The 13125-nt window shown below is 32.1% G+C and overlaps 1 protein-coding gene across 1 annotated transcript; it reads left to right on the top strand.

Annotated features, from left to right (window-relative positions):
• The first annotated feature begins 11101 nt into the window (after positions 1-11101).
• On the top strand, positions 11102-12457 carry LOC136220304 (peroxidase 71-like). Its single transcript, XM_066008113.1, has 3 exons — positions 11102-11600; positions 11679-11841; positions 11928-12457. Exons 1-3 carry the CDS (start codon positions 11199-11201, stop codon positions 12329-12331), a joined length of 969 nt encoding a protein of 322 aa, XP_065864185.1. The 5' UTR covers positions 11102-11198; the 3' UTR covers positions 12332-12457.
• Positions 12458-13125: the final 668 nt, after the last annotated feature.

Below are 13125 nucleotides of genomic sequence, written 5' to 3'. Positions count from 1 at the left end.
AACCACAAGGTATTTTTGGAATTATTTCTAAATATATAATATAAACCCACTCAGTTGATACATTTCTAATTTTAGTTGTGAGACATTGTGAGTTAGAATCTGATGCGGGCATCTAGTCGATTAGACAAAAGGGGGCGAGTGGTGGAAGAAACCAGGTCAAAGCGGTAACATACCTAGGCGAAGCAAAGACCATTTATGTGAAATTAGACCCACACGTCATGTGGATTATTGAAATCAACATCACACACTGTTTGGGAATCCCACACGCCGTGTGGACTACTAAAACCAGCAGCTCCCTTTCGACTTAAAAAGCTCACACGCGGTATGGACTTTTAAAGATGCCAAACAAGACCAATCTTTATATTTCCCTTCCTTATGCTACCTTGCTTTTATTCAGAAGGAATGTCTACTGATTATCTCCACTGCATCAATTGACATATTTGAAGTCTGAAACAAAGTTATTATTAATTTGAGAAGAGAAAAACCTGCAGTTTTACACACTCTGTTTTTTTTATAGTAATTACAGAAAACAAATAGATAGACAAGATAGAGTGAAATAGATAAAACTCCCTCACTCTAAAGAGGGGTACTTCATTTCTATTTATACCAATCCAAAAGATCTTGTATAGTAATAAATTTCTTGACTCTTCTACAAACTTCTCTACACTAACTATATTTAACTTACAAAAGTCAAATATCTTAAACTAAAATTTACATACATCTAGAACAAAACATACATTTTAATTAAGTAAAAAAAAGAACAAATTTCTCAATTTTGTAACACTCCTCCTTGACAATTTTATTCTAATACTCCAAGAAGACTTCTCAGCTTTTCAAACCTTCCTTTAGGGAGTCCCTTAGTCATGATGTCTGCTAGCTGTTCTTCAAATGAACAATGCAGCAAACCGATATCCTTAATCCGTCAACAACTTTCTCAACCATACAGCATGGTTAGCAGCACCAACATCACAGATATATTCTGCTTCTGCTGATGATTGTGTTACAACATCCTGCTTTTGGAACACTAGGAAAACACACAATTCCCAAATGAAAAAATAATGCTTGGTGTGCTCTTATAATCATCATCATTTCCAGCCTAATCAATGTCAGAAAATCCAATTAAATTTCTTGGTTTTCATGCTTCAAACTATAATTCATAATTGATTGTTCCTTTCACATATCTCAAGATCCTTTTAGCATGAACAAGATGTATTTGACCTGGATCATGAATAAATCTAGAGAGAAAACTTACAGGGAACATGATATCTGGTCTAGTGTGAGTGAGGAATAACAAACTTCCAATTAAGCTTTTATAGAGTGAAGGATCTGCCTTTTTCCCTTTATAGTCTTTTGAGAGTTTTTCATTGCACCCTATGGGAGTAAACACATGTTTAGATTGATTCATTTTAAACTTCTTAAGTAATCCAGTTGCATATTTTTGTTGTGACATGAATGTTCCTTGAGAAGTCTGCTTTACCTCAATGCCCAGAAAATATCTCATTTCACCCAAATCTCACATTTCGAATTGTGATTCCATCTCCTCCTTAAATTGCTTGACCAGATCTTTATCATTTTATCATTTCCCGTGACTAATAAGTCACCGACATAAAGAGAAACAATAACCATCTTTCCATTTGTATCATGTTTCACATATAAAGTAGCTTCCGATTCACTTCTTTTGAAACCACACTGAATAAAGTGAGAATCTATCCTGCCATAGCAAGCTCGAGGAGCTTGCTTTAAACCATAGAGGGTCTTATGGCTCACCACACTCATTCCAATGGTAGTCCTTTCAGTGGGTTTTTAGTTCCTAGCTTTCTTAGTACTACTCTTTGGGATGACTCTGTTAGATATTATAATTAGCTTAAGGGTCTTTTAGTAATTTTACCTATATCAGTACTATAAATACATGTATCTGTTATTGTCTTCAATAAGAAAGAATTATGGATTTCTTCATTTCTCTGTTTCTCTGTTATACAAGATGGTATCAGAGCTTTTAGGTTTGTTCATCTGATTTCTTCTTCTCAAACCTAATGGCGAAAAAGAAGCAAAGTTATCTCCGTGCTCTGCAATCGCAACAAATTGACGGTCATGAAACTGAAGTTACAAGTTCATCGGAAGAAGACGATGTAGCAGATAGATCTATTCCTCCGCATCAGAATGTGATCGGAAGTTAGAATATGATCGGCGATCAAGGAGCAACTAGCAAACCGGAATCAGATCGAACACGCGATCATTCAGAGAAACAAGTTCAATCTAAGAAGAAATCTCTTATTTCACAACACAAAGACTCAAAATCCTATGGATCGATCTCGGTAACAGATAACCCTAGCCTAATTCTTGTAAGTTCATTCTTAACTGGAAGTAACAATTACATTCCATGGAGTCATTCTATGATTCATGCCCTAAGAGCCAAACACAAGTTGAACTTTATTTTACAAGACTCGAAGCCTATGTTAGGAACCCCTGAGTATGAACGATGGGAAGAAATTGATACTCTGGTATTTTCCTGGTTAATCAATTCAATCTCGAAAGAAATTGCGAACGTATTTCTTTATGCTGCATCTGCTAGATTACTATGGATTGAATTGCAACAGCGTTTCGACGAACATAACGCTCTTCGACTTTTCCATCTGAAATAAGAGTTAAGCAAAATAACTCAAGGTAGTCAGTCTATTTCATCTTACTTCATGAAATTGAAGAGATGTTGGGATGAAATATCTGTTTTACAACCTTTTCAGAACTGTAATTGTGGAGGTTCGCAAACTCTATTTCTGAATTCTTGTAAGAAAGATCAAGTAATGCAGTTTCTCTCTGGACTAAATCCTGAATATGAACATGTTTGTCATCAAATTTTGCTTATGGATCCTATTCCTCACATTAATAGTGCTTATTCTATGGTTCAACGTGTTGAGCGTCAAAGAGGATATGTGGCGGATAGTCAAACCGATTTTGCCAATGCTGTGGCCACTTCTTTGGCTAAACCTGTTTTCAAAACAACCTCTAACAAAAGGAATAATTCTAACGACAAAGAGAACAAGAGTGACAAATATTGTACTCATTGTAAACGATATAAGCATGTGAAAGAGGAATGTTTTCTGTTACACGGCTTTCCGGACTGGTATAAAGGCAAAAAATCTAATACTTCTGCTACTAATCATGTTTCTGGTTCTAGTTCTGCTACTGCTACTTTTGTGAATACAGAACTTGATTCACCACTCGATGATGTTAGTGATGATAATGGAACTGAGGAATATTTCAGTGGCAACAAAGGCATGGAAAAATGTGTCATGAAGTTAGTGCAGAAGGAGTTACAACGCCTACTTAAAGGCAAGTCTGTCTCAGAGGCTAAGCCGGCTTTCACAGCTTTTGCAAGCAGTGGTATGTATGCCTTGTCTGTTACATCAGTTGCTAGCATAAATAGTCGTGTTTCTTCTGTGCGGATTATAGATTCTGGAGCTTCTACACATATGTGCAATAATTTGCAATGTTTTTCTTCTCAAGAACATTTGTCCCACTCTAGAAATATCTATTTACCTGATGGACAAGCACAGAAGGTGCTTATCACAGGCACAATTATGCTAAGCCAGGATATAATTTTACAAGGGGTTCTTTACGTGCCATAATTTGAGTTTAATCTGCTTTGAGTTGGACAGTTATTGGCTGATAGCAAGATTTTAATTCAATTTCTTGCTTCTCATTGCATTCTACAGGACCAGGTCTCTAGCAGAATTTTAGCAGTTGGTTCTTACTATAACGGGCTTTATATGCTCAATCAAGCTTCTTTTCATCCTAGTGTTCTACAGAGTTATGTTGGTGCTGCTCAACTTCATGTTAATCACGTGAAAGATTCTGATGTCCATAACATTTGGCATCTCAGACTAGGTCATGTTTCTTATCAAATTTTAAATAAATTGTTTGGTTCTGTTGCTTCTAAAAATGTATCAGTTTGTGATGTCTGTCACACATCCAAACAGACTCGAAAGGTCTTTTATTCTAGTTCTATTAAAACTTCTAGTTGTTTTTCTCTCATTCATGTGGATTTGTGGGGTCCTTATAGAAGTCCTGCAACTAATGGAGAAAGATATATGATGACAGTGGTTGATGACTTTTCTAGGGTTACTTGGATTTTCTTATTGCATTATAAAACTCAAGTTCCTCAATTACTTGATCAATTTATCCGAATGGTTTCTGTTCAATTTAATGCAAAGGTGCAACATGTCAGGACAGACAATGGTACTGAGTTCACCAACACATTAACTCAACAAGTTTTTCATTCTCATGGTATTATTCATGAGAAAACTTGTGTTTACACACCTCAACAAAACAGTGTAGTCGAACGGAAGCACAGACATCTCACTGAGATAGCCAGAGCTTTGCTACATCAGGCTTATCTATCTCCTAAGTATTGGGAGAAGCTATGTTACATGCGGCACAAATCATTAATGTTTTACCTATAAGGGTATTACATTGGAAGAGTCCTCTTTCCATTCTCACTGGTGTGGATCCTAAGTTGGATTCTTTCAAAGTCTTTGGCTATCTATGCTACATTACAAACACCAAACCACATAAGACCAAGTTTGAGGTGCGAGCTTATAGAGCTATTTACATGGGATTAGCACAGGGGCAAAAGGGATACAAGGTGTATAACTTGGATACACATAAATTTTGTGTTTCTCGGGATGTTGAATTTTACGAAACCATTTTCCCCTTTTCTTCCTCTTCTTCTACATCTACACCTGACACTTCTGTTTTACCACTTCCTATTTCTTCTGATCCCCCAGACCTTCCTATTTTACCTACAGAACCTTTATTTTCTACTTCTACTTCCTTTTCTCATTCTTCTATTCCCTCTACTTCTACATCTGTAGACTTAGTTTCACCTCCTACTTTTATGTCATCTTATTCTCCTTCTTCTTTTCCTGCTTCCCCTACTTCAGTTTCCAGATCTTCTATTGAGCCAACACCTGTTCTTAGACAGTCTCATAGAACTAAAAAGAAACCTACTTGGATGACAGATTTTGTTGTTAATTCTGCCCATACTACTTCTGATCCTTCTCTTGGTTCTTCAGTTACCTTTTCTCCTCATTATCATGCCTTTTTAACTCAAATTTCTAAAGTCAAAGAACCTCAAACCTATTCTGAAGCTAAATCAGATCCTGCCTGGGTTAAAGTAATGGATGCTGAACTTTCAGCTCTTGAAACTAATGATACGTGGACTCTTACTACATTGCCTCCAGGAAAGAATACCATTACTACTAGGTGGGTTTTTCGAGTTAAATATAACTCAGATGGTTCAGTGGAGAGGTTTAAGGCTCGTCTTGTAGCAAGAGGTTACAATCAAAAGCATGGGGTTGACTATACTGAAAGCTTCTCTCCTGTCACCAAAGTAGTCACGGTAAGGTTATTTCTTGCCATTGCTGCTGCAAAAGGATGGACAATTCATCAAATTGACATAAACAACGCTTATTTGCATGGTTATGTTGATGAGGACATTTATTTAGAGCCACCAGCGGGTTATACAAAAGCAGAAAAAGGGCACGTATGTAAACTAAACAAATCATTGTATGGGTTAAAACAAGCAGGTAGGCAATGGTACAAGGAATTCACCAGCAAATTGCTTGATTTGGGTTTTGTAAAATCCTATCATGATTATTGTCTCTTTACTAAGACAACTAAGGAGGATTTTCTTGTGATTGTCATTTATGTTGATGATGCTTTGATTACTGGTTCTTCAGAAAGATTAATCTCTGAAGTCAAAATTACATTAGATAAGGCTTTTACAATTAAAGATCTTGGTCAAGCTAGGTACTTCCTAGGTGTGGAATTGGCAAGATCACCAGATGGCTTATTTCTATCCCAACAAAAATACATTTCTGAGATGATAGCTGATGCGGGTCTTACTGATGCACATGTTGTTAATAGTCCAATGCCCAGTGGTGTCAAACTTGATGATCAATCCAAAATTTGTGCATATCCAGAGAGATACCGAAGAATTATAGGAAGACTTCTATATCTTGGTTTTACAAGACCCGATATTTCCTTCATAACTCAACAGCTAAGTCAGTTTATGATGAATCCTACAGAGGTTCATATGCAAGTAGCAATTCATGTCTTAAAGTACTTGAAAGGTACTTCGCATTTGGGGTTATTCTATCCTAAAGACAATGCTTTTCAGCTGATCAGTTTCTGTGATTCGGACTGGGGACGTTGTAAAGTGACAAGAAAGTCAGTTACAGGGTATTGTATTCTATTAGGGAAATCTTTGATTTCCTGGAAATCAAAGAAGCAAACAACGGTGAGTCGTTCATCTGCTGAAGCTAAGTACAGGGCTATGGCAACAACAGTCTGTGAACTAAAATGGCTGAGTTACTTATTGAACGAATTTCAGATTTTAGTGTCTTTTCCTATACCCATGCACTGTGATAATCAGTCAGCCATATACATTGCTGCCAATCCGGTTTTTCACGAGCAAACTAAACACATTGATATTGATTGTCATGTGGTCAGGGAGCAATATGTTTCTGGGTTCATAGATACACCTTATATCAGTACCAAGTTACAACTGGCAGACTTTCTCACCAAATGTCTACCTAGTTCAAATGTGACTTCTGTTTTGTTCAAGCTTGGAATGCGTTCTACATCTTCAGAAGCTTGGGGGAGGAGTGTTAGATATTATAATTAGCTTAAGGGTCTTTTAGTAATTTTACCTATATCAGTACTATAAATACATGTATCTGTTATTGTCTTCAATAAGAAAGAATTCTGGATTTCTTCATTTCTCTGTTTCTCTGTTATACAAGAGACTCATTCCATGGTTAATTGAAATTATTTTCGTTTAAAAGAAAAATTAACGAAAGAATCTATATAGTTTTGTACATTTACAAATAGAAAACGTGATATTTTCTATTATAAAAGAAACTCTTGATTTGATACCATTAGTAAATTAAGTCATTTTATCAAGGATAGATTCATCGAGTACATATCAACAGTTATTTTTTTGAAGAACTTTTCCCAAACTTAAAATAAAGACTTGTTCCAATTAGGTTGATGAACTATGTCCACCATATCTATACTATATATAATTACGGAAGCAGAGAGAAATGAGAAGGAGTGTTTTAAAGGTCTTTTTGATGAGTTGTCAACGTAGTAAAAAATCAGATTAAAAATATTTAATTAATTAAAAAAAACAAATTTATATTTATAATATATTAAATAATTACTAGCATATTAATTAAAATAATAAAAGAAAGTAACAGTTACGGGAAGATGAAAAAACACAAAGCAAAGGAAATCCAAAAGTCACAAATAAACTTCTATATAAAGCATGATAGATAGTATTCCACCATTATATTAATTGGTCACAATAGATAGTATTATATTTCTGAAGGTAAATATTCGATTTTTTTCATATGTTGTAGTTATTTTGTTCTCAATTATGTTGTTGTTTTATTTTTATTAAACAATAGTTGTTATAGTTTCATCTTTCAGATTCATTTCTGTTGTTACCCAGGTTCTATATCTCTCGCTATCTTATCCATGTTTTCTTTTTTATTTGTCTTTTTTTTTTCCAAACTGATAGCTTCAATTGAAGAAATCCGACAGAAATAGAAGATGCATAAACAACTAAAACCGGAAAACACAAAAGTGTAAAAAATTACAAGAAATTCTTATGTTTCTCAAGGTAATTATTCGATTTTTTTTCATATGTTATAGTTATTTTTGTTCTCAATTGTGTTGTTGTTTTCTTTTTGTTAAACAATAGTTATTATAGTTTCATTTTTCAGAGATGAAATTTCATTTCTGTCGTTACCCAGGTTTCATACCTCTCGCTACCTTATCCATGTTTTCTTTTTTATTTGTCTTTTTTTTTTCAAAATGACTAAAATAAAGATTTTGTAAATTTGTATTCTTTTTTAGTATATGTTGCTAGGTGTTATCGTTTCGATTGCTAACTCTTAACTAAAATTTAGATTTTCTGCTTTATATGAACTCAATTTTTGGCTTTCTCAATTGTGCTGTTGTTTTATTTTTATTAAACAATTGTTGTTATAGTTTCATCTTTCAGAGATGAAATTCCATTCTGTCGTTATCCAGATTCCATACCTCTCGCTACCTTATCCATGTTTTCTTTTTTATTTATTTATTTTTCAAAATGACTAAAATAAAGATTTTGTATATTTGCATTTTTTTTACCGGAAAACACAAAAGTGTCAAAAATTACAAGAAATTCTTATGTTTCTCAAGGTAATTATTCGATTTTTTTCATATGTTGTAGTTATTTTTGTTCTCAATTGTGTTGTTGTTTTCTTTTTATTAAACAATAGTTGTTATAGTTTCATTTTTCAGAGATGAAATTTCATTTCTGTCGTTACCCAGGTTCCATACCTCTCGCTACCTTATCCATGTTTTCTTTTTTATTTGTTTTTTTTTTCAAAATGACTACAATAAAGATTTTGTAAATTTGTATTCTTTTTTAGTATATGTTGCCAGGTGTTATCGTTTCGATTGTTAACTCTTAACTAAAATTTAGATTTTCGGCTTTATATGAACTCAATTTTTGGCTTTCTCAATTGTGCTGTTATTTTATTTTTATTAAACAATTGTTGCTATAGTTTCATCTTTCTGAGATGAAATTCCATTTCTGTCGTTATCCAGATTCCATACCTCTCGCTACCTTATCCATGTTTTCTTTTTTATTTATTTATTTTTCAAAATGACTAAAATAAAGATTTTGTATATTTGCATTCTTTTTTAGTATATGTTCCTAGGTGTTATCGTTTTGATTGTTAACTCTAACTAAAATTTAGATTTTCGGCTTTTTATGAACTCAATTTTTAGTTTTAATTGAAGTTAGATTAATTTTTCTAATTCGGAACATGTTGAAATCCACTTTTTTTAGTTTGAGTTTAGCTAATTGATATGGATTGTATTTTTTTTATTTTTATGCATTTTGGTACAAATAGATATAAAGTTTCACACGATAGTTGTTCATTGAAGTTTGAGACATATTAAATAAAATATTAAAGAGATATTGGAATATTATACTTACAATGGAGTTTATTTCAATATCAATTATGTTATATAATTATTATTATTATTATTAAGAAGTTATTTTTTTCCAATTTTCTAGACAAGGAGATTGTAAGCGTCTAATACGCTTGATAAGATGTTTATTCTTGAAGAATGTGGATTATGCTAGATACAAATTCAAAATCAAGGTAAATAAAAATAAATTTTGATGCTCAAAATCCTAAAAATGTACATTAATTATGGATATTGAGATAATTGCTTTTGCAACATTGGCTTATATAATTTTTAACTATTATATTATGGTTCGTACAAAATTGTTAGTATTTCAAGAGTTTTTAACAGATGAAAATGAAATATGATCATAGGACAAATTATTGAAAAATATTAATTAAGAAAATATTATTATTTGAATCTCTTCAAATTCTCAAATGTTGAGCATAATGATTCTAATTAATATAATTAATTTCACACATTAATTATAAAACGTTTTTTTTTTGTACTGAGTGGTTACAATTGCGATTTAATTCTATTTAACTAAAATTAATTTATGGACTTAATACTTCATTAAGAAAAAATAAAATGTTTAATTAATGGGCAAAAAATATTTTCACTCTCCTCTTTATACGCTTATGTCTCGACATTCTCTCTTATTTTCAAAAAAAAAAAACCCGAGAGGAAGATGGTTCTCTCCTAATTATCTTTTTCGTCCCTTCATTTTTTTTCCAATTCTTTTGTTTGTTTTTCTTACTTACAAAATTCAAGAATATATAATTATTAGAAAATATTAATGAAGTCAAATAAGTGATATCTGCGAGTATGGCTGATATTTTATATAGTGAAAGAATGAAGAACAAATTGATCGAATGTCTTGATGAGATATTACGAGATGAAAATAGGAGAAATCATCATCTTAAACTGATTCAATTAGATATATTGGGTTATTGTAGCAGAATGAATAATTGAATTCGAATACTTGGTGATTATGAAATTCCATCAACCAAAATAATTATCATCAAGATGAATTTGTGACTAATTCTTATAATTTTTTTTTATATGTGACATATTGAATTGATAAAGTTTTTTCATATGCAACATTAGAAAAGTATTGATTGTAATAGTTTATAGAATAATATATTGATGTTGCTTCCATTTTAACATAGATTGTAATTCTTCTGTATCGTAGATATAATATTTAATTTTAATTGTAGTTTAATTCAATTTTTGTTTAACCTATATTGTAATTTTTTTGTATCGTAAAGATAATATTTAATTTTAATTATAGTTTAATTCAATTTTTAGTTTTTTTTATTATATTCTAATATATTTCTTAATTAATCTGTTATTTTATTATTATTGTTTCACAGAATATTTGGAATACGAAAATGTATTAAAATTCCTAAAAAGTACAAGTCATTGAATTTTTTAAAAATAAATAAATCATTCATCTTTAGTTAAAATTCTATAAAAAAGTAGTCAATTATTTTTAAAATTAATTTAATTTGAATTATCATTAAAAAATATATATTAATTTCAAATATACATAATATAAATTTTTTTCATAGCATGATATAAAATTATTTAAAAGTAAATATGTCAATTTATTTATTTATCTAAATTATATAAAAGTTTCATACCCCGTTCATCGCACGGGTTTTCGACTAGTATACATTAAAAGGAGCATGAACCCAATGAATTAAAAATTTAGGCACCCTTTTAAGAATTTTCATTAGCAAATTTAATGAGAATGCAACACCCAACCATAAGTTGTTATTGGCCTACTTCAATTCTCTTAAATCAGAAATATAAGCTTTGAAATTTTCAAATTTCCTATTATAATTGATGGAATGTATAATTAATCCATCAGTTAAATTACTCATTAACTATAATCTAACAAAAAAATAAAATAATAATAAAGGATTTGGATGCATTCAAACCAATCATTTGTATAGTTATGATGAGTATCAACATCATGGAAAGCTAAGTTGCCTTTGCTGACTTTTCTAAAAGAATTTGACTTTAAAATGCTTCATACTCTATATAAATACTTGACATCAGTCTTTACAAAATATCAAACTGAAATAGAAACAAAATCACAACATTTCTTCATCTTTTAGCTACACTAAAATTATTAAATTTCATTTCCTACTCTACTCATCATATTTAAGATGAAAATTGGGTATAGTAACGTTGCTACCTTCTTTGTCATAGTGTTTGTCTTGATCATTTGTAGCCCAGCAGAAGGACAAGGCACTCGTGTTGGGTTCTATGCTACCACATGTCCTCGAGCTGAAGCCATTGTACGCTCAGCTGTCCAATCTCAGTTGACTTCTAATCCTGAAATTGCACCTGGTTTGCTAAGGATGCATTTTCATGATTGCTTCGTTCAAGGTTGCGATGGTTCTGTCTTAATTGATGGACCCAATACTGAGAAATCAGCCGTTCAAAATATTGGTTTGAATGGTTACAACGTTATTGATAATGCTAAGTCCCAGGTCGAAGCAGCTTGTCCTGGAATTGTTTCTTGCGCTGATATTCTCGCACTTGCTGCTCGAGATTCTGTTGTTCTCGTAAGTCCTTTTCTCATTGCCTAATCATAATTAAACATCAACCATTGAATTAAATTAATTAAATATATGTATGTGCAGACAAGTGGACGAACTTGGCAAGTGCCTACTGGACGTAGAGATGGACGAATCTCATTGCAATCTGAAGCTAATACTTTGCCTGGATTCAGAACCTCCGTTGCTGACCAAACCAAATTGTTTACTGATAGGGGTCTCAACACTCAAGACCTTGTTGCACTTGTCGGTGAGTATTCATATTCATTCATTCTTTCTTTCATAATATATTGTAAATTAGTACTAAATTTCAACATTTAATGTTGATGAATGCAGGAGGACATACAATTGGAACAACATCATGCGCACTGTTTAGTTACAGATTATATAATACTACTACTACTGTTTCAGACCCTTCAATTAATCCTGCATTCCTTCCTCAATTACAAACGCTATGTCCCCAGGGCGGAAATGGGGGAACTCGGGTGGCATTAGACACTGGCAGCCAAAACAGATTTGATTCTTCATACTTCACTAACCTTATAAATGGACGGGGAATTCTTGAGTCAGACCAGGTATTGTGGACTGATGCTTCAACTAGACCATTCGTACAACGTTTTGCAGGAGTTGCAGGAAACTTCAATGCTGAGTTTGCAAGATCCATGGTTAAGATGAGTAATATTGGCGTTAAGACAGGAACTCAAGGTGAAATTAGAAGACTTTGTTCAGCAATTAATTGATCATTAAAGATTAATACGTATATACCTGTGCTATGATCTATTTTGCAGTCATATACATTTAGTTACTGTTTTTTGTTTTGATGTATCAATTATTCTTTGTTTTTTTAGCTCAAGCTAATAAATCATGTTGCAATAGCCCTTCATTAAAAATTATGTTCATATATGCTTATATTTTGTTTGGAATAATTGGTTCATTCATTGTATTTTAGTACGCATTTGACCGCCCGGATAAGGTCTTAGGGCGGTTTTACCGACCGCCCAAAATCCATCACCAAGGGATACCGGAGCTATGAATTTGTATCTAATTAACCAACTTTAATTATTTAGCTTTTCCATTTTGAAGTTTTCATCACATATTTTCATTTGATCAACTCGTAAAAAGTGCATTATATTAATAAAATGTAAAGGTTTAAAAGTCTTAATATTGTTTTGAAGTTTATGAACCATAATAAAAACAAAATTCAGGCGTATGAGTTACAGATTTAAACTCAATAATAAAGATCTTAAAATTCATAGTGTATCTCAAAGTGGTTAAAAAAAAAGTTATGTAAAATTAAACAAAATGATGCTATAATTGGATTCAAAACCAGAACATAGAAATTATATATATTATTTCTAAAAGTAAAAGAACCTAGGAATGTGCTTAGTTAAAAAGCATAAACACCCAAAACATGAAGGCTAAACGGACTAAACAAAAGAAGAAGAAAAAAATGAAAAAGACTTAGCATGAGCTAATCTTCAGAGAACAAATCTTTAACGATGTTCTGATAATATTGTAGAAGTCTACAGAAGAC

Source organism: Euphorbia lathyris, chromosome 2, assembly GCF_963576675.1.
Source record: "Euphorbia lathyris chromosome 2, ddEupLath1.1, whole genome shotgun sequence".
In the NCBI taxonomy this organism is placed as follows: domain Eukaryota; kingdom Viridiplantae; phylum Streptophyta; class Magnoliopsida; order Malpighiales; family Euphorbiaceae; genus Euphorbia; species Euphorbia lathyris.
The sequence above is the reverse complement of the archived record's forward strand: the minus strand, read 5'-3'. Positions and strand labels throughout refer to the sequence as shown.